The 23,305-nt window shown below is 58.2% G+C and overlaps 1 protein-coding gene across 4 annotated transcripts in view; it reads right to left on the minus strand.

The window, feature by feature from the left end:
* The window catches only part of TSNARE1 (t-SNARE domain containing 1), a 112,509-nt gene that overhangs the window by 46,885 nt on the left and 42,319 nt on the right, over positions 1-23,305 (minus strand). For all 4 annotated transcript variants that reach the window (XR_014057981.1, XM_081505139.1, XM_081505140.1 and 1 more), the window contains 6 exons: positions 19,791-19,868; positions 18,756-18,825; positions 14,510-14,600; positions 12,696-12,770; positions 12,201-12,260; positions 6,137-6,295 (listed from right to left, as the gene is read on the minus strand). Coding sequence is in view for 3 of the 4 variants with exons in the window: in XM_081505139.1 (XP_081361265.1) it covers positions 6,137-6,295; positions 12,201-12,260; positions 12,696-12,770; positions 14,510-14,600; positions 18,756-18,825; positions 19,791-19,868 (533 nt within the window). In the remaining variant the exon portion in view is untranslated. The remainder of the gene's footprint in view (positions 1-6,136; positions 6,296-12,200; positions 12,261-12,695; positions 12,771-14,509; positions 14,601-18,755; positions 18,826-19,790; positions 19,869-23,305) is intronic.

The following is a 23,305-nucleotide window of genomic DNA, read 5'->3' on the forward strand; positions in this document are numbered from 1 at the left end:
TGTTTCAGCTAATGGAACAGCCAAACTTGGTTTATTGATTTATTCCCATATTTATAGCTAGATACTGGCCAGATCAACCTCCTCCTGGGCTTCGGCTTTACCACGCCAGCTACTGGGAGAGCGGCCAGGCCCCCTCCTCACCCCAGCCTCCTCCCTCGGCCTGCCAGGTAGCCATGGCAACAGAGCAGCTGGTGAGTGCAGAGCTGCGCACCTGGGTCAGGTGACACAGCAGCCCAGGAGGGGAGCAGGGAGGGCCAGGCCTCACAGGTGAGCTCAGGTGAGACGGGCTGGGCAGAGGGAGCAGGGGCAGTGCAGGCTGGTGGGCAGACCCTACTGGGAGCCCACAGGTGACTCTGGTCCACCCCAGGTGGCCAGACCAGTGCCTCGGCAAGTCCGCTACAGGCTGGCAGTGGCTGGGGGCACAAGCCCGTCTCATTCAACCTCCTACCCCTGGGGAGACCCGGCACTGCCCTGTCCTCCAAGGAGCAAGAAGCCCCCTCGACCAGAGCTGGGTGACCACGTGGGACGCAGAGCTGGGCCTCACGGGCGGGCTCCTGGGCTCTGGGGCCCTGCCGCACCCTCTGCCGGGAAGAGAGGGCAGAGCACCGCCGTCAGGACGGCCCCACTCTCGAGCCGGGTGCTGGCCAGTCCCCGCTCTGCCCCACACAAGCCGCCGGGCCGAGCCAAGTGACGTGCCTGCTCCCAGCCTCCACCTCGGCTCTGGTAAACATGGAACACGGGGTGCTTGCGCTCCTAGGCTGCTGTGTGGGCTACAGATACACATACATGCAGGCAACAGAGCCCTCTTATTAAAACACAAATCTTTTGTGGAGTCCCAACACGCGAAGCTTCTCATCCATTCAGCTGCCACCCACCCAGCCTCGTCCATCCACCCACCCCTCTCCCATCCTCTGCCACCATCCATCTAAACCCCATCCATCCATCCCCAACCATCCATCCATCCACATCCCATCCATCCACACCCCCATCCATCCATCCACACCCCCATCCATCCATCTCTTCCTACCCAGCCCCTCAATCTGTCTGTCTCAGAGAGAGGCACTGAGTGCCCACACAGTGCCAGGCATCCCGCAGGTGCAGGAACACAGCCAGACTAAGACAGACAACACCCCTGCCTCCATGGGGCTTACAGTCTCCTGCAGGAAAAGGAATAGTAACAAGATAATTAGTTAAACAATATGCTAGACAATGCAAGGAAATGAAACTTTAGATGTGGAACATCTGAGCCAAAACCTGAAAATAAAAGGGAACAAGTTGCTGAAGTGTCACCAGGGTCCAGGCTGGGGGCGGGGGCGGGAGGAGGGACGCACTGGCCAGGTCCTGGCCCCGTGACCCCAGCCCCACTGAGGAGGGAGGGGCAAGGGAGCCCACCTAAGGGGCAGTGAGGAGCCCAGGTCTGAGAGGTGGGGCCCCACGGCTCCAGGGCTGGAGAGGGCCCCCCAGAGGACCCGGGCGGATGTGCCCGAGAGCCAGCCACGGGGCAGCAGGAGCATGGGGCGTGTGGGGCAGCGGAGCGGGTGCGGCCTTGCAGGGGCGACGCAGGGGTCACCGTTAGCATCTGGCCAACAGCAAGCGCGCTGAAGGCCCATGAAGCAAGCCGGCCGCCGCTATGGGGACACTGGGTAAGCTGCTGGCCAGAGAGGTCCTTGCCCCCAGGAGAAGGCCATTCTGGAGGCCCTGTCCCCACCCTCTGGGAGGATGGTCTCCCGGGAAAGGGGACCCGCAGGCACACCCCTGCCCCTCGAGAGCAGCCCACCCTGTCTCCCAGCTCTCAGCTCGGCCTGAGGTGCAGGGGTCACCACAGTGGACCAGGGATGCCCCACTTTGTCTGCCAAGCACCCCCAGCTCGCCACCTGAGTGTTCCCCATTTCTGAGCACCCCACAGGACTAAGAAAGAGGGGTGTAGTCTTCAGAGAGAAGAGAAGGGGACCTGAGGCCAGGGAAGCAGGGGGCTGCCCTGGGAGACTGGCCGGCGGGCCGGCTGCACGTCTGGAGGGACCCACCCCACCCGGGCCCCACACGCTCAGCTGTAGATGGCACCAGACGGTGGGCAAGGCCCCTGAGAGCGGGCCGTAGGCACCCCGCACACCCCATGCAAGACGGCGGTCAAGGCCCCTGAGAACAGGCCATGGGCACCCTGCACACCCCATGCAAGATGGCGGGCAATGTACCTGAGAGCGGGCCGTGGGCACCCCGTGCAAGACGGCGGGCAAGGCCCCTGAGAGCGGGCCGTGGGCACCCTGCGCAGGACGGCGGGCAAGGCCCCTGAGAGCGGGCCGTGGGCACCCCAAGCAAGACGGCGGGCAAGGCCCCTGAGAGCGAGCTGTGGGCACCCTGCACAAGACGGTGAGCAAGGCCCCTCAGAGCGGGCCGTGGGCACCCTGCGCAAGACGGCAGGCAAGGCCCTGAGAGCGGGCCGTGGGCAACCCGCGCAAGATGGCGGGCAAGGCCCCTGAGAACGGCCCCTGCAGGCCAGGCTCCAGGGAGCGGAGGGCCGGCCGCAGAGGAAGTGGGCTGGTCGGCGGCGTCTGCACCGGCTCTGGCACAGACAAGACTGGTGGACAAACCGTCGAGGGGCCGAGGGCAGGCTGGGGACAGAGCTGCCGGCCGCCCGCTGGCTGACGTGGGCAGGGGCAGCAGCTCCTGGAAGGACTTCCCCGGGAGCCCGGACACCTCCTGATGCCCCACGATCCTGCCGCTTCTTGCCCACCTCTGGCCGCTCACTGCTGCTTGAACCCAAGTAAAGATCACCCTCTTGACAGCGAGGTGGACACGGACGTTCTCTCTCCTCTCTACTCCAGGCAGGGCTGCTGGCCAGGGGTTGTGACCCGCCAGCACTGCCCCAGCAGCACCTGTCCCCCGACCCTCGGGGTCCTGGGAGTTTCAGGGTTCGAGTGCCGACCCACCTGAGACCAGCGTCAGGGAGGGGCCCTCGGCTGGGAGGCCAGAGACCAGCTGAATCAGGGCGGGGAGAAGGAGCCCCAGAGGGGAGTCCAAGGCTGGCCAGAGGGTGGATGGTGCTGTGAGCGCCCTCCCATTGGAGTGACCAGCCCTCAAGCCAGGCTCCTGCAGGCTCCAAGCTCCCCTTGGCCTGGCACAGGAGCCCAGGGCGGGGGTTGGGGGGTCTGCGGGGTAAGAGGGAAGAGGGCAGTGGGGGCATCTCATCCGCCCACAGGTGGAGAGCCTCCAGGGGGCCTCAGAGGACACTTGGTGCTGCCAGGGGATAGGCTGCCCCAGGAGGTTGGGTGGAGGTCCTCAAGGTGTCCACCCCCCCAAATAGCAAGACACCCTCATCTGAAACCTAGTGGGCAGGTCCAGGGGCCACTGAGCCAGGCAAGGGCCCAGAATCAACAGAGGCCCTGGCAGCCCTCAGTCTCCTGCCCACTCACAGCCTGACCCCTGGCCGGCAAGCCCAGGTGCCCTGACCCACCCGTTTCACAGAAGAAACAACCGAGGGGAGCAGCAAGCCCCAGGTCACCAGCCAGCTAGTGGAGACTTGGACCTAAAGTCAGGACAAGGCACCCAAAGCCTCATTTTGTCCAGAGGGTGACCTGGGGGAGGAGGGGCAGGGAGTGGACCCATCAGTCTGCCCCATCAGCGCCAGGCTGTTCCCAGCCCAGCAGCCGCCATGAAAACACCCATCACAGGCCAGGAGGCAGAAAAGAGAGAGGAACATGAAAGGACATGAGGCAGCCAACCTCTGGTCGTGACTGTAATCCCACTTTTTGGGCCTCAGTTTCCCCATCCACACCCCCAACGCCCAGCTAATAGGGTGGTCCCTGAGGGCAGCCCAGGGCCTCAAAGGGGTTCCAGAACCACAGGTCTCCCTCGGCCTGGCGATGCTGTGGGTGCATAAACCATGCGGGTCCAATGCCCCCCCGGGAACGTGGGGCAGAGTGGGGGTGTGGTAAGCAGTTTCCACGTGGAAACAGTCTGCAGCGGCCAGGGTGAGAAATGCCCCAGTGTCGTCCTGAGGCTGCTCCCACAGCCCCTCCCCAGAGCTCTGCCCGCTCACTGCAGCCTGGCCCTGCAGACTCGGACAGAGAACCCCTGAGAAACCTGGCCAGTGGGGCTCAGACGCCCTTGGAGGGGCCGGGAGCTGCCACTCACCCTGGGACAGGCCTCTGCTGTGACAAGCAAGCACCGGGCTGACTAGTCTCCTCCCAGACCCGCGTGCTGGTATCAGGACAGCTGCAAACCTGGGGGAGGGCTGTGTGATGGCCAATGACAATCTGTTTGTTTTTCCCATTTCCAAAGATGACGGGTGGCAGGGAGGGAGGGGGAGGCGGGAGGAGACCAGGGATGCTGACCCCGACCCCAGGCCATCACCCTCCAGCCAACGCCTGCTGTGTCCATGTCACCTACACACAGGTGAGGACACAGCGGAATGGCGAGGCTGGCCTCAGGTCCTGTCCATGGCCCCCCCGTGAACCCGCAGCTCACCGCTCAGATGAGGATGGGCTGGCAGTGCCTGGGCCTCCCTAACCCTACCCCGGGGTCCCCTCCTGCAGCGTGTCAGCCATGAGAGGCCATCAAGGCACAGGCCACCCCCTGAGCAAACCAACCCATGACCTGCTGGGGCTTGGAGCTCAGAGTGGGGCCTGCCCCTGCTCAGGAGCCCCCCACGTTTCTGGGGGTGACCCCACCCCACCCATGTCCCCAAGCCAGGGCCCTGCGGTGGAGCCTGCACCTCAGCGCCCTGCATGCCAGGCTGAGGCCACGTCAGCCCTGGAGCCCCTCGTCCCACCAAGGCGGCCCGACCCCGGTGCGCCCAAGGGTCCTCCTAAGAGGTTCAGTTCTCAAGCTGAAGGAAGAAGCGAGTCCCTCTCGTCACAGGCCTGCCAGCCCCTCCAAGTTGTGGGGCAGGGGCTCCTGACTGTTCTGAGTTTCTCGGGGAAAGCAGGTCTCATGTGCCAACAGCAGGGGAACACATCTGTGTGTCTCCGGTCCTTTCTGGACCAGCTCGGCAAGGAGGAGAGGCCTGTCTTCTGAGACGGCCTGTGCGCCGCCTTTCCCTCTAGCAGCGGAGTGTGGTGTGAGGAGGGGGGCTCTACTGGGCAGAGTGGGGGCAGGGCAGCAGTAAGGGGGGCGTCCACCACCCTCAGGAGTGCAGACCTGCTCACTGCAGACACGGCGACGGGTTCTCAGCCAGTGACTCAGTTTTTCAGCTTGCCCAACTTCCTGTTTTTCTAAAAGAAGCTGCTTCAGGGAAACTTTGTTCCAGAAACGCAGCTCCTGGGGGCTGTGGGACAGGCGGGCCCCCAGCACTTCCTCCTGCAGATAAAACCAAGGCCCAGAGGGCGGAGGGAACACACACTCGGTGGCTCAGGGCCACCACCAAGAGAATCAAGGAGCCTGACAGCTACATTCTAATAAACACAGTTCCCACAACAGGAGACAGGCCCCGGTGCACACTCACACTCACTGGCTCACACACTCGCCTGCACACCTGCTCCTGCATGTCCACTCATACACTCTCACACCCACTCAGGGGCCTGCACACCTCCGGCAGCTGTCACAGACCATGCCTGGCTAGAGGAATGTCTGCCAGCATGCATTACATGTGCAAACTAGGGAAAAGAACAAACAGCCCCACCCCCACCCCAAGGTCGGACGCCCCCAGGAACACCACCGCCACCTGCTGGCAGCCCCACCAAATTGCCGGTTCAGTTCTGGCAGTTCGCTCAACTATCCTCGGGGAACTGTTCTGGCATTGAAGGGCCTAATCAGAGCAGAACACCTTCTGGAAACCTCCGTGTGCAGTGAAGGAGGCAGCCCTGGGGACTGGCAGGTGCCTCCCAGGTACACGCCCTGGGCCCCAGGTCAGATGGCTGACCCCACTGGTAAAAGCAGGTGGGCAGGGACAAGACACAGGCTAAAATTCTGCCGGTTCCCAGACTCTGGGTTCTCCACCAGGTGGCCCAGGTGGCCGAGCTCAGGCAAGGCCCAGGGAGCCGAGGTCCAGTCCCCAGGCTCGGATGGGAGCAGGCCTCGGTGTACTGGGCACGGGCCAGCCCAGCCTCCACTGGTGGCGCGCAGAGAGCGGCCACGGCCAGGACACGGGGACACCCGTGTGCACACACATGTACATGCTCGCCCGTGCATGCAGCCGCACCTCAATCTGCAGGATGGCCTCCTCGCGCAGTCGGATGGCCTCCAGGTCCTCCTCAGTGATCTCAGGAAGCAGCGCCTGCTCGTGGCCCGGCCACACACCGTCGCCCCCGTTGAAGATCTTCTCGTCGTCAGCCAGCTCAGGAAAGGCAGCTTGGGGGCTCTGCTGAGACACAGACCACCGTTACCGCAGAGCCTACTGCCGCCAGGCCAGGCCCGCCCCAGGCACCTGGAGCCCCCAGCCCGGCTCTGGGGGGGCCAGGCCCCAGCCTGTCACGCAGGGCTGTGCCACAGGACCACGAGTGCTGGGGCTGCCGTGATGGGGGGCAGACACCGGGCCCTGCCCTCCGCTTGAGTGCCACCTCAGGCTGTCCCAGGCCTGGCTGCAGCAGACCCCAGCAGAGTGGGCATGCACCCCACGGTCATGGGGGGCACGTCCACATGCACTTGTCCTCCTCCCAGAGCCAACACACTCCCTCCACACCATGTGTTCACCAAGTCCCCAGAGCCAGGGAGGCCTCTATGTAAATAAACATGTAGATGGATGAATATAAAATAAAAGATCTAAAAAATGTTGACAAGCTCTCCTCGTCCAAGGTGGCAATTATCACCTCCCTTCCCGCTGTGGGCAGAGGAAGCGAGGGGTGCCAGGCGGGCAGCAGCAGGCGGGGGCTGGCCGGGGCCAGGCCGCATGCCCCTCTGTGGCCCCAGCCCCACCAGGGCTACGGGCGTGTCAGGTCCAGGCCAGGCAGCTGCACCACCAGAGGCCCAGGCCCATCATGCGCACTTAGCCTTGGCCTTCTCCTCCACCAGATGGGAACAGCGACCCACACCCGAGGTCTGCAGCCTGTGTCCACCGCGGGGCTGTGCTGTCTGCCCACCCCACCCCTACCGGGCACACCCGCACTCCTGGCAGGAGGAACAGCACCTGGCGCCCCTCGTGGACTCCATGCCCTGGGCCCCCAAGGCGAGGGGACTGGGAGAGCTCAGCTGTGGCTGATGAGCTATGTGACCTGGCATGTTCTTAACTTCTCCCACCTCAGCCTGCACGTCCACATGATGGGGCTGTGTCCAGAGCCATGGACAGGGTGGATGGGGGGAGCACGTGTGAAAGCCCTGGTCAGGGGCCATGGGGCGCCGGAAGTCCCCAAGCAAGTGAGTCATGGGGCACAGGGGACCCTGCGCCTGCAGGGGACCCCGACGGTACACCCCTCCCTGCAGCAGAGGCTGCTCTAGAACAGGGCACATGGCCCTGAGCTCCGCTGATTCCACTGGCCTGGGGCACCTCCCGTAGGAAGAGCCCAGGCCGTGCACCCAGGGACTGAGGTACGGGTGCACCCTCTGCAGCCCTGCCGTGAGCACAGCCTGGCCAGCATGGGGTGGGAGCACAACCAGGAGCATGGCCGGCCAGCAACAGCGAGTCAGACGCACAACGTGAGCAAGTGCACAGGTGCCACATTTGGCCGCCTGGAGTCTGGTTCCATGGAAGCCCCCGGAAAGCGCAAGGAAAAGGGGGCCGGCCTCCCTGCTGGTGTGGGTGCGTGCCCCCACAGGTATGGCCCGCCCTCCCCGAGAGGCTCAGGACAAGGACCAGGGAGGGAGAGGCAGCTGGTCCTGCCCAGCCCTCCTCCCGAATGGATCAGAAAGCACCCTGTCTTCTCACAAAGCCTCAGTCTGGGTCTTGAGCTCTGAAGCTGGGATTAGGGTTTGCTGGCAGGATGCTGGGGCTGCAGCGCAGGACACAGCCGGGGGATGGTTTTCCAGCTCACCGGCAGCCAACAAAGACAGCTTTCTCTTCTCTCCAAGGCCAAGGGCTTGGGTCCTGCTCTGACATGTCCGTTTCACGCCCACGATCCAACAACCCAATGAGACTGCTGGGGGTGGGGTGAGGGGGAGCAGTTTCCCGTGAGAAGAGACAGAGCCCAGTGAGCAGAGACGGAGCCCAGTGAGCAGCCAGGCAGGACCCAGGGCTCCCAGGGGCTCTGGGAAATGGGCCACTGTCTTGCAATCTCTGACCCAGGGCTCCACATGGGAATATCTGCGACCCAGGCGGGAGGGCAGAAGTCAGGACAAGAGCTGGTCTCGCTCTTGGGAAACACAGCTTCTGTGCAGCAGCCCCAAGGCTGGTCGTTCATTGCTCCAAACAGCAAAGGCTGTGGTCAGTTGGCGGACAACTCTGGGAGCTCCGCACAGCCCGGAACAAAGGACTCGTGAGACGCTCCAATCCTCCCCTGGCCCCGTGTTAAGTACCGGAGCCACCGCCAGGTGTGGCTCTGAGGGGGACATACGACTAAGGAGCCCCCCACAGATGTGCAGGTGAGGTGGTCTCCACTGCTGCAACCCGGGGACACGGGGCTCTGGGGACCGCACGCTGTGCTGGAGCTGGATGGGCTCCACCCTGCCTGGGGACAGCGGCCGGCCCAGAAGCCCCCGGGGGCTGCCCACTGGCTGGGCCTGACCCGGGCTGGAGGTGGAGCCAGGACCCAGTTGAGGTGGCGACCAACCACAGCCAAGATTGACCTGCTCCCAGCCACGCCGGCACTCGGCTTGGAGAACAGGCAGGCACCCCGTCTCCTGCCGGGACCACCAGCCTGCAGATGGCAGCCCCAAACTCTGGAGCATCAATGCAGCAGCATCCCCAGGCTGAATCTGCAGTGTCAGCTCACCCACTACAGCTTGCAAAATTCCTGGAAATCACCTTTCATAACTTCTCAGAAGCACTGTTGGCCATTCTCTTCCCCTTTAGGAAACATTCTACTGAAATAGGGCATAAGCCATTGAACGCACAAATCACACATGGACAGGTCTGTGAACTACATCAAAGGAAAGCCTTCCGGGTCAAGATATGGACATTCCAGGCCCCTGTTCATGACGCTGCCCCCAACCAAGGACTGTCTGGCTTCTGACTCTGCCTGTTGGTTCGGCCTGGTTTGGACCTCTGTCCTCTTAGCGCTCAGCGTGTGTCTGGGATGTCACCAGGCCTTGCTGGCCACAGACGATCCCTTCTGCTGCCAGTCTTCCGTGCATGGACTCAGCACAAATGCTCCAGGCTGGCTCTCCCCCAGGTGTCAGCTTCTGCATGTTGTGCTATGTTCAGCATTCTTTGATGTGACTTTCCACTGGGTACACACCTGGGAGGAGCTGCAAGGCCAAGGCAGGAAGACCTTTCACTCCACAGACATGTTCAGCAACCAGAGTAGGGGCACCACGCACACTCCCATCTAGTGCGTGAGGTCTCCAGCTGCTGCACAGCTTCTCTGGCATGTGACATTCCCCGTTTTCATCTGCTCTTTTCAGTTGTGCTGGTGGGAGCAAGGTGTGCAGAGATGGAGCACTGTGGGTTCACTCTGCCCGCTTCCAACAGCACACACTGAGAGCACATCCACGTGCCCACCCACCATCCCAATGCCCGTTCCCAATGTGACCGCCCAAGGCGTTTGCCCTTTTATGATTCTGAATCCTGTTGATTTGTAAGAGATCTTTACATACTGTGGATATAAGTCCTTTTCAGATATGTGTTGTGCAAATGCCTTTGCTCGTTCTGTGGGTCACCTCTTCATTCTCAGGGTGTACAGACTTTAACAAAGTCAAGTTTACCACCTTTTCTTTACAGTAAGTGCATTTTCATCTGTGCAGGAGAACAACAGCCTCCAAGGGCAGCTTCCAGACACTTCACTGCCTTACTGTTCATATCCAGATCTGTGATCCTGGAAAGCATTCTGAGCCGGGCGAGCTGAGGGGAAGGATCTGCTAGGGGTGGCAGCCTGGGGCCCACTCCTCCAGTCCCTTTCCAGCCACAGAGCAACGGCCCTGGCCTGGAAGGTCCACACAGCCTGAGCCGGCTGCTGCCTGTGCGGATGTCTGGTCCTGCACGCTGCTCCCCACCAGCTCCGACTCGCAGACCAGACGGCGGCGTGTTTGGACCTGTACTTGCTGTGTGCCCAACAGGACCTTTCCCAGCTCGGCCATCTGCAGATCGGCATCAAGCCCTGTGCAGATCTTGCATTTCCCACTGTGTGGCAGTGCCCCTCCCACCACCCAGGCAACCATGTAAGTGTGGGTCCCTGTCTACATGCGACTCTGCTCCCACTGGTCTGTTAGCTTAGCCGTCAGCAAATACTACACTGTTTTAATATCTACAGCTCTATATTGTGTTCTGATAGCTGGGAGTGTAAACCTCCAGTTCTGTTCTTCAAAACTGTCTTCATTATTTGGGGCCCTTTATATTTCCATATACATTTTGTAATCAGCTTGACAATTTACACTCCTATTCGAAACCTGCTAGGATTTTTATCTGGTTGTATTGAATATATAGAACCATTCGGTGAGAACTGAATTTTCCAATCTACAAATACCGCATGCACCTCCATCATTTAATCTTCTGTAATCTCTCTTCAGTAATGTTTTGTAGTTTTCTATATAGAAGCTTCAACAACTGGTCATAGATTTCTTCCTAGTTTTGATGCTATGATAAGCGCTGTCTCTTTTTAACATCATTTCCAAATTGTCTTTTGCTGGCACCCACAATGTTTTCTTGCACAGTAACATGGTAACAGAAATCCTGTTACATTCACTTATTAATTCTAAGTTTTGCCAGATTCATTCAGATTTTCTAGTTACACAATCATGTTGTCTGTGAGGGGATTTCTCCCTTCCCAGTTTCTACACCTTTTATTTCTTTCTCCTGTCTTATTGCAGTGGATATTCCCTGCAGTACAATGAAGAACAGAAGCAATAGTACTGGACACCATGTCTCACCCTCACTCTTAGGAGAAAAGATTTTAATATCTCACCAGTAAGTGTACTGCTGACTGCTGGACTTTTGAAGATACCCTTAATTAGATTAAAGGCATTCCTATCTAGTCCTTGTTTGTGGAAAGTTTTGCATCTCCCTAAGTGGATGCTGAAGTTTACAAAATGCTCTTCCATGTCTATTGAGATGATCAAGAAGATATTCCTACTTACTGTATTAACATGATAAGTTATTCTGATTATTTCTGAATGTAAACCAATCTTGCACTCCTAGAATAAATCCCATTTTAGAATGGTGTATAATCTTTCTACACATTGCTAGACTTAGTTTATTAATATTTTGGTTAGGGGACTTCCCTGGTGACCCAAAGGCTAAGACTCCATGCTGCCAATGCAGTGGGCCTGGGTTCAATCTCTGGTCAAGGAACTAGATCCCACATGCCACAGCTAAGACCAGTGCAGTCAAATAAAGAATTTTTTTTTTAATATTTTGGTTAGGAGTCTTTGCTTCTAGGCTTATAAGACATCTTGTTACATTTCTTGTTATATTTCCTTCTTGCAAAGTCCTCATAAGAATTTGGAATTAAAATTTACTAGCCTCATAAAGCAAGGTGAGAGGTATTCTATTTTTATATTCTATGTAAGTGTTTGTGTAAACTGGTATTATTTACTCCTCAAATATTTGAGAGAATTCATCACTAAAGCCATCTGGTCTGAAGTTTCATTGCTAGGATGTTTTTAAATTATGGATTCCATTTCTTTAATAAATACTGCACTTTCCAGATTTTTTACACATCTTGGTAAGTTACATCTTTCTTTAAAAATTTGTATTTCATTAAGTTGTCAAATTGATAGGCATAAAGTTGCTCATAGTATCTTATTACTTTTTTCATTTTTAGAAGCTTTAATGATATATGTATTTTCATTCTTGATACTAGTAATTTGTATTTTCTCCCTGTATTTTGATTAATCTTGTAGGACTTAATTTTATTACTCATTCTAAAGAACAAACCTTTGGCTTTGTTGAATGTGTCTATTGTGCATCTATTTTATATTTCATTAATTTCTGCTTTTTCCTATGTATTTTCTTTGGATTTATTTTTTTGTTGTTATTCTAGCTACTTGAGATTGAAAATTGGATCACTGATTTTCACACTTCCTTTCTGATATACATATTTAAATCTATGAATAGAATATAGCTCTCTGTGCTATACAGTAAGACCTTGGTCCTCCCTGCCCGTCCCTGGAGTCCCAAGGGCATGGATTCTATGCTGTCCCCTAACGCCCACTGACCACAGTAAACACTCAGCACCCACCTGCTTCTTGCCACCCCTCTGTGTCATGGGAAGCAGTGCTCTGGACTTCTCTGCAATTTTCTGTTGGATAAAGTACAAGAGGAGGGAGGTGGGTAGAACAGAAAAGGTGGGGAAGAGAGAAGAAATGGTCAGATAAACAAAGTACTGGACAGTGACCAACAGCGAAGCACACCTTCAGCTCCAAGAGAACGGAGCTGCCCGTGGACTCTGGAAAACTGGGAGCCTGGCTGGGTGTCCCCGGGGGACAATCTGCTGGACAGCCTCCTTCCACACACTTGGGCAGGGACAGAGGGACAGAGACACCTCTCCTCCCACCTCCAGGGGGCTCTTGCGAGGACCCTCTTGGGCAGCACTCCAGAGGAAAACATCCCTCACTGCACACCTACTAAGGTCACACCAGCTGGGTCCTTGCAACTGTCAAAGGTCTGCTTTGGAGGATAGGACTGTCCCAGGCTGGCCCAGGGCAGGTGCTCAGGGCGCCTGCAGGGGCCTCACCTTCTGCGCCGCTCCATAGCGCTGGACGGCGTCTGACAGCTGAGTTTTCAGGCGATCTAGCTGAAGACGCTCCTGCTGCAAAGAGACCATGGAGCTTCAACAGTCGGCCGAGACCACATTCCATCCCTGCTGCACCTCCATCCCTGGGTACGCTCCCAGGCCCCTCCCGGCCAGCCTGGCACCTGCACCACACCCACCCCCAGCCTCACGGGCATCTCCACTCCCTCTGTCATTAGAGCTGGGCTCACCCCGTCTACTTTACCACCTCAGAGCCACCACCTCCATCCCCTCGAAGGCCAGCAAAGGCTCTGGGGACACAGCGAGCATCACGATGGACACCATCTCCACCCAACACACACACACACACACACACACACGCCGTGAGCACTGACCAGGCCTGCTGCTCTCATGTGCTATGCCTGTCCAGTCCAGGGAGAGATGTTACGACCCCCACCTGACAGCTCAGGAGGTCTCAGGCCTGAGTTGAAGGTCACGTAGAGGGTGGAGCCGAGCCCTGAAGCACCCACCCGCAGGTGAGGCTGCGTCTCACACCCACATCAGAACCGCAGGCAGCAAAGCGGCCATCCGCCGCCCCAGCACCTCAGCACTCACACATGGCCTCTGCCCTCCCAATGGAATGAGACCTCATCTCCTGTTCACCTCTGCACCTCAGTTTCAGAATGACGCCTGGCACACAGAGCCAGCATTCAGGACATACAGACAGATGAGGGGACAGGCAGGCCGGCCCTAGATCCCAGCACGGCCAGGCCACCAGGAGCCCCCGCCCTCTAGATCCCGGCACGGCCAGGCCACCAGGAGCCCCCACCCTCTAGACCCTGGCACAGCCGGGCCACCAGAAGCCCCCGCCCTCTAGATCCTGGCACCGCTGGGCCACCAGGAGCCCCCACCCTCTAGACCCTGGTACAGCCAGGCCACCAGGAGCCCCTGCCCTCTAGATCCTGGCACCACCAGGCCACCAGGCGCCCATGCCCTCTAGACCCTGGCACGGCCGGGCCACCAGGAGCCCCCACCCTCTAGACCCTGGTACAGCCAGGCCACCAGGAGCCCCCACTCTCTAGAGATCTGGGCACGGCCGGGCCACCAGGAGCCCCCGCCCTCTAGACCCTGGCACCACCAGGCCACTAGGAGCTCCCACCCTCTAGAGATCCTGGCACCACTGGGCCACCAGGAGCCCCCGCCCTCTAGATCCTGGCACAGCTGGGCCACCAGGAGCCCCCGCCCTCTAGATCCTGGCACGGCTGGGCCACCAGGAACCCCCACCCTCTAGACCCTGGCACGGCCGGGCCACCAGGAGCCCCCGCCCTCTAGATCCTGGCATGGCTGGGCCACCAGGAGCCCCCGCCCTCCTCTCTCACCAGGCAGCGTCAGCACCAATGGAACTGTGTCAGTCCCAGCACCCTGGGACCAGGACTCAGACATAGGCTCCCGGGCCCCTCCTTCCCCCAGCGCCTCCCATCAGCTTCTGGGAGGGCCGCAGACACTCCCCAGGCCCTGCATCTCAAGTCCCAAACCCAGCGCTCACTGCCACCACGCACCCAACGCGAGCCCACAGGCAGGAAGGAGCTGCAGGGGCAGCAGCAGGCCGGCCACAGTCGGTGAGGCCAGCTCGGCAAGCCCTGCCCTCTGAGGGCGCATGACCTGGGGCCACTGGGCACCCGCACCGCTGTCCAGCCTGTGCTGCTGCCCGGTGAATGGTGGAGCCCACACTCTCTGCCCAAGCGGCCACGTGTTCAGCATCCGTCACCCCACCTTGTGCCCAGGCCCCTGCCGCCCTCCGGTCCCCGGGAACATACCCGGGGGCAGCCCCGCAGGAGCTCGGCTGTCTGCTTCAGGGCGCTGGCGCTGGCTGCAATCGTGCGGTTGGTCTCCTGCTGCACTGTGTGCCTGGCGGGAGCAAGCACAGGGTGTGTAAGGGGGAGAAGATGGGGAGGAGCAGCAAGAAAGGGCCATGACACAGCAGGCAGCAGAGTGGGCAGGGGCTCGTGGGGTGAGAGGAGAACGCACAAGACAGGAGAAGCCAGGCAGAGGAAATAGGGAACAGACAGGAGGAAGGACACACGGACAGGCCCTGGGAGGGGTGGATGAGAGGGAGCAACCGGAGGGGGCAGGTGAGCAGCGTGGAAGACATGACGCCGTAAGCTCAGGTCAGAGTCCCCAGGGGCCCTGCACACAAGACTCAGCACCTGCACCCCCGGGGCCCAGCCATGAGCCCTCCCTATGGAGGGACCCCCGGGGTCAGCACTGGTTGGGGCCCAGGAAGCAGGGTGGCCGCAGAGACGGCCCTGGGCCCAGCACTGAGGACAGCTCATCCCTCCGGGGGCCGCAGGGAGAGGCCCGCCTCCAGACCCAGGAACACGGGGAGCCCGGGCCCAGGGTCTCTCCCAGACCTTCGGTTTATGACTCTGAGTGTGACCTCGGAGGGTTGAAAAGGCCAGACCCTCACCACTCAGGGCTGACCTCAGGCCCTGTGGGCAGAATGACTCTGGGCAGACCCCGTCCGCAGGCGTCCTGCAGACTCACAGGCCCAAGCGAGGGCAGGGCCTTGGCCTGGCCCCGGGGGCAGAGAACCCGCCAGAGAACCCGCCAGAGAACCCACCAATCAGAAGTATCCAAAGAAACTTCAGAAAAGATGGGCAGTGCTGGAGGATGTACATGCTGACATCAGACTGCCCACAATCTTCAGTGACTGAGACAACACAGCACTGTCTCGGGACAGTGATGAGTGAAACAGAATAACCCCAAATGCACCCATGTGGAGAGGTCGAGTAAGTACTGGAAAAGGTGCCAAGGTATTCAAAGGATGGTCCCTTTGAGAAGTGGCATAATCGTATTTAAGGAGTATCAGTCTGAACTCCCACCTGACACCCTCTGTGGCCAGGGAGGGGCTCTGAGGCCGGACACACAGACAGCCCAGGGCCCAGCGCCCCAGCCTGGCATGTCTGCAGGAGGAGGGGTGGGTTGGCTACAGGTGGAGCCTGGGTGGGGTAGGCAGGCCGTGCCAGGGGTGGCACCGCACACAAAGGGGGTGATGGGTAGCGGCAGCCATGGGGGCGGGGCTGGAGGCTCGGGTGCAGGAGCTGACCCCTGACCAGGAAGGGGCCCAGCCAGGCCACACTGAGGAGCAGAAGACAGGAATTCAGCATGTGGCTGGACACGGTCCAGCAGAGAGCTGAGGCCCCGGGGCAGACCTCCTGTCTGGGGCTCCTGGAAGGACCATCCACTCAGCAGCCCTTCCCGAGGGGCCCAGCAGTGCCCTGGGCTGACGCTGACAAGCCCCACCATCACTGACCAGGCCACCTCGGCCAGTTGGGAGTCCGTGCTGGGGAGCGGCACAGGGCCACTCGTGGTGGGCGACAGAAATGATCAAGCCCACTCCTGCCTCATGGAAGATGAGAAAAACAGGTTCAACCCCGTGAGGCTCTTGTGAAGCTACCTACACTTATTCAATCTAAAAGACTGTCCTTTCTCCTGTGATCAGATCCATGGCACAATGGATGATTGTGTACTTGGTTTTTTTTAATGTCCTTTCTTGGCCAAATAAAAGAGCTGGCAACTGTCAACATGGAGCAAATACAGACTTGAAAACCCTGCACTGGTCTCAAGTCATCTGTAAATGCTAACGGTCCAGGAGATACACAGGTTCCCCCAGGGCAGGGGTCATAGAAGGCTCTGGAAGGCCAGGACCAGCGGGGTAGGCAGTTTGGTCGCAGCCACCCCACGGGGGGGAAGGGTAAGAGGGCTGGGGGCGCAGGAAGGCGCTAAGCAGGTTGGGGACCTGCAAGCTGTGGCTGCGGGGGAGCAGGGGGTGCCCAGGGAAGGGCCCGTGCCCCTCTCCAGACCACTGGTGACGACACCCTCCAGCCACTGGGCCAAGGTGGGGAAAAGCATCCGCCTGAGCCCAGGGACACCACCCCAGGGGCCCAATCCAGAGACAGGCAGCAGCACAGAGACGGCCCACACGTTCCTGCGGTGGTTCCCGATGCTGAAGACGGAGGAGCCCGAGCACCTCAGCTCAGCGCCCTGCACGCTGGACGGCGAGTCTGCACCTCTGAGGGGCATGTTCCCAGTGTGTGAAGGGGGCACACGCACCCCCAACCCCCAGCGTCAAAAGTGGGCTCTAGAACACTATTCACTTAAATGCAATTCTACAAAACGCCTATGGACTCGAGAGGCTGGCAGCAAACACCAAAACACTCTCACAGCGCTTCCTCCAGTGTCCCGGGCGTCCAAGTTCCCACTGGGAGCATATGCTATTTCCACAATCAGAAAACAATGCAGGCTACTTCAAAAAAGAAACTCAAAGAAAAATTTTCAACAGAAGTGCACACAAAATCTGCCAAGGGCCCTCAGGTGCATCGCTCTGGACTCCGAGAATGGGCAGGGGTGGTCCCGGTCTCCTCAGGTGGACAGACAGAAGGAAGGACGGGTGGGTGGGTGGACAGATGGGTGGGTGAGTTTTGGCCTGACTGTCCATTGAGAGAGGCAGCCTGGCCATGTGTCCAGTCTCAGCCTCAGAGTGTTCCTCTGTAAAATGGGAATAACATTACCTGCCCTCCTCCTTCCCAGGATGTTAGCAGGATGCAAGGAGCCAAGGGCAGGGCTGAGTACCGCCCCAAGGGATTCCTGTTCTGCTGCTATAATCGTTAATTCCAGAGCATCAAGAATCACCAGCACAGAAAACGCTGAGCCCACAGGTGATCAGCCCAGACCTTGGTGTGCAGCCAGGCGCCCATCTGGGGTTCCCCAACCGTAAGGCGCTCTGCAAGGGGCTTGGCCAGGGGCCTCAGGGTCACAGGCAGGTCGGGGTGGCTGCTGAAGGCGAGCACTTGCTGAGACCTGCCAAGGGGCGAGGGGAAGGCCTGCCATCTGCAGGCACTGATCCCTGGGGTTCCTGCTCCTCGGGACCGGCCATCAAACTCATCACCACAGGACGGGTTCTCCTCTGGGGGCCACAGACTGCTCGGTTGGCCCAGAGCAATGGCGGGGGTATCGGGGAGGGTCTACACAGCCCAGAGACTACAAGGTAGCCTTCATCCCAGGAGCCCCACAGAGCAGGAGGTGGCGGAGGGGTAGCAAAGCTGGATGGCCATGGAACAGAACCGGGAAGGTCCTTGGGTCCAGGCACAGTGCTCGGGGGATAGGTCTTTGTGTCCCTCCACTGGGGCACCGGGCTCAGCTCTGCCCAAGCACCCGTCCTCCCCAGGACCTACAGGCCCCAGAGCCTCCTCTGGGCTGGACAGGTTTAGGATGGAGGTTGCCTGGGAGAGAGGCCCTGGCATCTCCCGTGGATGCCGATGCCAGGAAGAGACACACAGCCCTGAAAGCAGCCTGTGCCCCTCCCAGCTCTTGTGGCCCACCACCCACAGTGCCCCTTCCCACGCAGGATGGCTCAGGCAAAGGGGACAAGGACTCAGATGCAGGCCTCCTCCTTAGGGGGCCCCCACCCCAAGCCACGCTGGGATCACAGCCTGCAGGGCTCCAGGGTGGCCACCAGGGTGCCCTGAGAAGGGCCTGGCAGCCTTGGCCATGCTGGCCAGGCTGCGCCCCTGCAGAGACCTGCTTTCTCTTCCAGAGCCCAGGCCCTGAGGGAGCGGAACCTCACCCCAGAGCAGCTTGACCCAGCCCGAGACAGCCTGAGAGAAGAGCCAGGGGCCCCCAGAGGCCGCCCCAAGCACACAGCCCCCTTCTGTCCAGCCTGTGTGCCCACCACCCACACGCTGGCCGTGCCGACGGCAGCCTGTGTCATGGTGTCCCCACAAGTGTGTTCACACGTGTGTGGCCCTCTGTGTGCTCTGGTGTGTTGTATGCAAGTGTGGGGCCAGTCAGTGAGGCAAAAGGTGAGCAAGGGATGCACCCCGCCACCTGAAGGCACACCTGTGCACAGGTATGTCTCTATGGGTGTCACAGCACACAGCTGAGCCCCTGCTGGAGTGATACCCGTGAGAGCCCACCCAGCTGTGGGGCTGGTGTGCGGAGAGGGTGGTGTGCCGGGGGTGCAGGGCACACCCGTGTACAGCCATGAACACTACACACACTCACAGGTTGTGCCGCAGCTCCTGAGTGTCACTTGGCGTCCCCAGGGACCGGAGGCTCTGCTCCAAGGAGGTCACTGTGAGAGAAGGGGGCCAGGGTCAGGGGCAGCCGGGGCTCCAGCAGGCGGTCCCCACACTCGGGTACGCCGCCCACCCTGCCTTTGCCCAGGGACCTGGTGCTGAGGCCGAAGAGTGACCCTGCACCTGCTGGAGCCAGGATGCCAAGGCCTCAAGCCCGTGACCCCCAGAGCGTCAGCCCCACTCCAGCAGGGCTCAGGCCCGCGTGAGGCTCAGGGGCTCTGGGGACCTGGCCTGCGACCCCCAGGGCGTCAGCCCCACTCCAGCAGGGCCCAGGCCCGCGTGAGGCTCAGGTGCTCTGGGGACCTGGCCTGCGACCCCCAGGGCGTCAGCCCCACTCCAGCAGGGCCCAGGCCCGCGTGAGGCTCAGGGGCTCTGGGGACCCAGCCTGCGACCCCCAGGGCGTCAGCCCCACTCCAGCAGGGCCCAGGCCTGCGTGAGGCTCAGGGGCTCTGGGGACTTGCCTCCAGGAGGCCTCCCCTGGGTCTGAGGAGGGGGCTGCTGTCCTCTCGGGGTCAGCACTCTCTGACCTGGTAGAGCTCAGGGCTCGGGGCAAACACCAACCCCTGCCAGAGGGCATAGGGAACCCTGCCTGCCTTGCGGCCACGTCCGAGTCCCTCGGGGGTTGAGGACAAGCCCACACCTCGTGGGGTGTGGCTCTCACCCCCACCCCCGGCCCTGGTGATCTGTGAGTGGGCCCTGCTGGTCTGATGGAGGCTCCCCGGGGCAGGCCACAGGCGTGATGGGGGACTAGGATGGGGGCCAAGGGGGCGCCAGACAAGGTCACAGCCCGGCCTGAGACCACAGCACTGGGCTCACACTGCCCCCCGCCTGTGGTCCTGAGTCACCTGGGCTGGGACAGGGCACCCGACAGGCTGGCCCACTGCCCCATGTCACCCTGACCCCCCTGCAATACACTTGGCAGCCCGAGCGAGGGCAGGGCAAGACCCGGGCACAGACTCACCGTTGGAGTTAATTCGGAAGACGTTGGCCGACGTCTCTTGGAACAGCTCCTGGAGGTCACTTGGGTCCATCTGGGTGGCTGCAAGGAGACAGGCAAGGGGGTCACACGTTCACTGTGCAGCCTGCAGGAGCCCAGGGCCACTATGCTCAGAGTCATCCCCTTCCAGCTCTGTGCCCCGAGCGGTCTGGCAGAGCCTCAGAGATGGAACAGGGGCTGCGATGCTCAGCAGGGGATGGAGGGAAAGACAAAGAGGCCAAGTCCACCCCCCAGGAAAACAGCAGCCAGCCTCAGAAACCATGGAAGCCGAAAGACCGTAGAATGACACCTCTAAGTGCTGAAAGAAAGGAAAAAAATCAGTCAACCAGAATTCTATACCCAGTGGAGATACATTTCAAAAACAGAGGCAAAATAAAATTGATTCTCAGACAAAAAAACACTGAGAGAAGCTCTTCCTGCCAGAGATGCAGGACAGGAAATGTTAACAGGAGTTCATCAGGTCAAAGGCGCCCCGGATATGCGGGAGGAGCTCAAGGGTGCGGTGGGCAAGCACAAGGCAGACAGAGACATCCTGTCTCGTTCCTGGTCTAGTCAGGAGGCAGGGACCGCCAGGAACACCGTGTCAGCCAGCGTGTGTGCAGGGGACGCAGATGGAAGACCTGGAAGGCGCTCACACACCCAGGGGAAGCAAGGCCATGCCGTGAGGGGACACTAAAAACACCTGTCACTCACTCCAAGCCACTGCCATCAGAAACCTCCATGAGCCAACAGCGGAGGTCACACACAACTCTACACTACACTCAGTCACTCTGAAGGAAGGAAGGAGAAGAGAAAAAAGAAACAAGAACACAGGGGAAACAAAGCAACTATCAAAGTGGCAGATTCATCCCTAAGCACACGGGTTTTCACACAAGAGAGAGGCCATCTACAGCCGGCTGCACACCACAGCCCCACGTGACCAGCGCAGACCACACTGGGGCTCGGGTGCAGAGCCTCTCCATCGTCCCCTTAAGTTCAGGGACAGCTCTGCTGCCACCGCTCAGTCCACAGCAGAGATGGCAGACGACACAGAAGCAAACTCAACAGCACGCCAGACATAACAGGCCCAGTTCAGTTTAGTCGCTCAGTCGTGTCTGACTTGTTGTGACCCCATGGACCACAGCACGCCAGGCCTCCCTGTCCATCACCAACTCCTGGAGTCTACCCAAACTCATGTCCAATGAGTCGGTGATGCCATCTCATCCTCTGTTGTCCCCTTCTCCTCCCACCTTCAATCTTTCCCAACATCGGGGTCTCTTCCAAGGAGTCAGTTCTTCTCAACAGGTGGCCAAACTACTAGAGTTTCAGCTTCAGCACCAGTCCTTCCAATGAATATTCAAGACTGATTTCCTTTTAGGATGGACTGGGTTGGATCTCCTTTCAGTCTAAGGGACCCTCAAGAGTCTTCTCCAAAACCACAGTTCAAAAGCATCAATTCTTTGGCACTCAGCTTTCTTTATAGTCCAACTCTCACATCCATACGTGACTACTGGAAAAACCACAGCTTTGACTAGATGGACCTTTGTTGGCAAAGTAATGTCTCTGCTTTTTAATATGCTGTCTAGCTTGGTCATAAATTTTCTTTCAAGGAGCAAGCATCTTTTAATTTCATGGCTGCAGTCACCATCCGCAGTGATTTTGGAGCCCCAAAAAATTAAGTCTGACACTGTTTCCACTGCCTCCCCATCTATTTGCCATGAAGTGATGGAACCAGATGCCATGATCTTAGTTTTCTGAATGTTGAGCCTCAAGCCAACTTTTTCACTCTCCTCTTTCACTTTCATCAAGAGGTTCTTTAGTTTTTCTTCACTTTCTGCCATAAGGGTGGTGTCACCTGCACATCTGAGGTTATTGATATTTCTCCCAGCAATCTTGATTCCAGCTTGTGTTTCTTCTAGCCCAGCGTTTCTCATGATGTACTCTGCATGTAAGTTCAATAAGCAGGGTGACAATATACAGTCTTGACGTACTCCTTTTCCTATTTGGAACCAGTCTGTTCTTCCATGTCCAGTTCTAACTGTTGCTTCCTGACCTGCATTCAGGTTTCTCAAGAGGCAGGTCAGGTGGTCTGGTATTCCCACCTCTTTCAGAATTTTCCACAGTTTATTGTGATCTACACAGTCAAAGGCTTTGGCATAGTCAATAAAGAGAAACAGATGTTTTTCTGGAACTCTCTTGCTTTTTTGATGATCCAGCAGATGTTGGCAATTTGATCTCTGATTCCTCTGCCTTTTCTAAAACCAGCTTGAACATCCGGAATTTCACAGTTCACATATCGCTGAAGCCTGGCTTCAAGGATTTTGAGCATTACTTTACTAACGTGTGAGATGAGTGCAACTGTGCGGTAGTTTGAGCATTCTTTGGCATTGCCTTTCTTTGGGACTGGAATGAAAACTGATCTTTTCCAGTCCTGTGGCCACTGCTGAGTATTCCAAATTTGCTGGCATATTGAATGCAGCACTTTCACAGCATCATCTTTTAGGATTTGAAATAGCTCAACTGGAATTCCATCACTTCTACTAGCTTTGTTTGTAGTGACGCTTCTAAGGCCCACTTGACTTCGCATTCTAGGAAGTTACAGCCTATACATTAGAGAAGAGAACAACACGTCACATGACAGTAGTCATGAGCCAGCTGGAGCGGCCACACTGACATCAGACAGAGGAGGACTCAGGACAACAGGTCCAACCAGGGACCAGACGGATGTTGTCATGACAACACCAGGGACAACCGATGAAGACGACAAAAGACCCTCAGGGTGCGCCTCATGTCACAGCTTGAAAACGCACAGAGCACAAATCAGTGGAATAGAGACTGCTGGGCGTTCCCAGGGGAGCAGGACAAGCAGACGGATCAGCTGTCCGTCAGTGCTCTCCAGGAACATGACTGAGTGACATTCCAGGATGCTCCCCCACTGCAGCTAAGCACATGTTCTCATCAGATGCACAAGGAGCCCACGGAGGCTGCCGACACCTTGGTCTACAAAGCAAGTCTTGATGCGCTGAAAACAGCTGGAATCATGCACAACATATTCTCTGACCACAACAGAACTAGGAATCAATAACAGAAAGAGACCTGGAAATAGACAGTTATTTGAAAAGCAACACACTTCCAAATAGCCATTAGTAAAAGAAAAAAACTCAGCAAGGAAATTAGAAAATATTGTAAACTGAAAGAAAATATAACATATACAAATGCGTATAAATAAAGTAATGCGGCGAGGATAATTTATAGCAATAAATACTTACATTAGAAAAGAAGTCCCAAGTCAATGATCCGACAGAAACAGATTAACCCCGACGTAGGAAGGAAACGTTAAAGGTCAGCAAAAATCAATTAAATTGGCGTGCATTAAGTAGAGAAAATCGATGGTATCAAAACCTGGCTCTTTGAAGCAATCAATAAAACTAATAGACTTGCAGCCAGATTAGTTGAGAACAAATAGAAAAGACACAAATTAGCAGCAACAGGAAGGAAAG

Source organism: Giraffa tippelskirchi, chromosome 6 (genome assembly GCF_054371585.1).
Source record: "Giraffa tippelskirchi isolate mGirTip1 chromosome 6, T2T-mGirTip1v1.2.pri, whole genome shotgun sequence".
In the NCBI taxonomy this organism is placed as follows: Eukaryota; Metazoa; Chordata; class Mammalia; order Artiodactyla; family Giraffidae; genus Giraffa; species Giraffa tippelskirchi.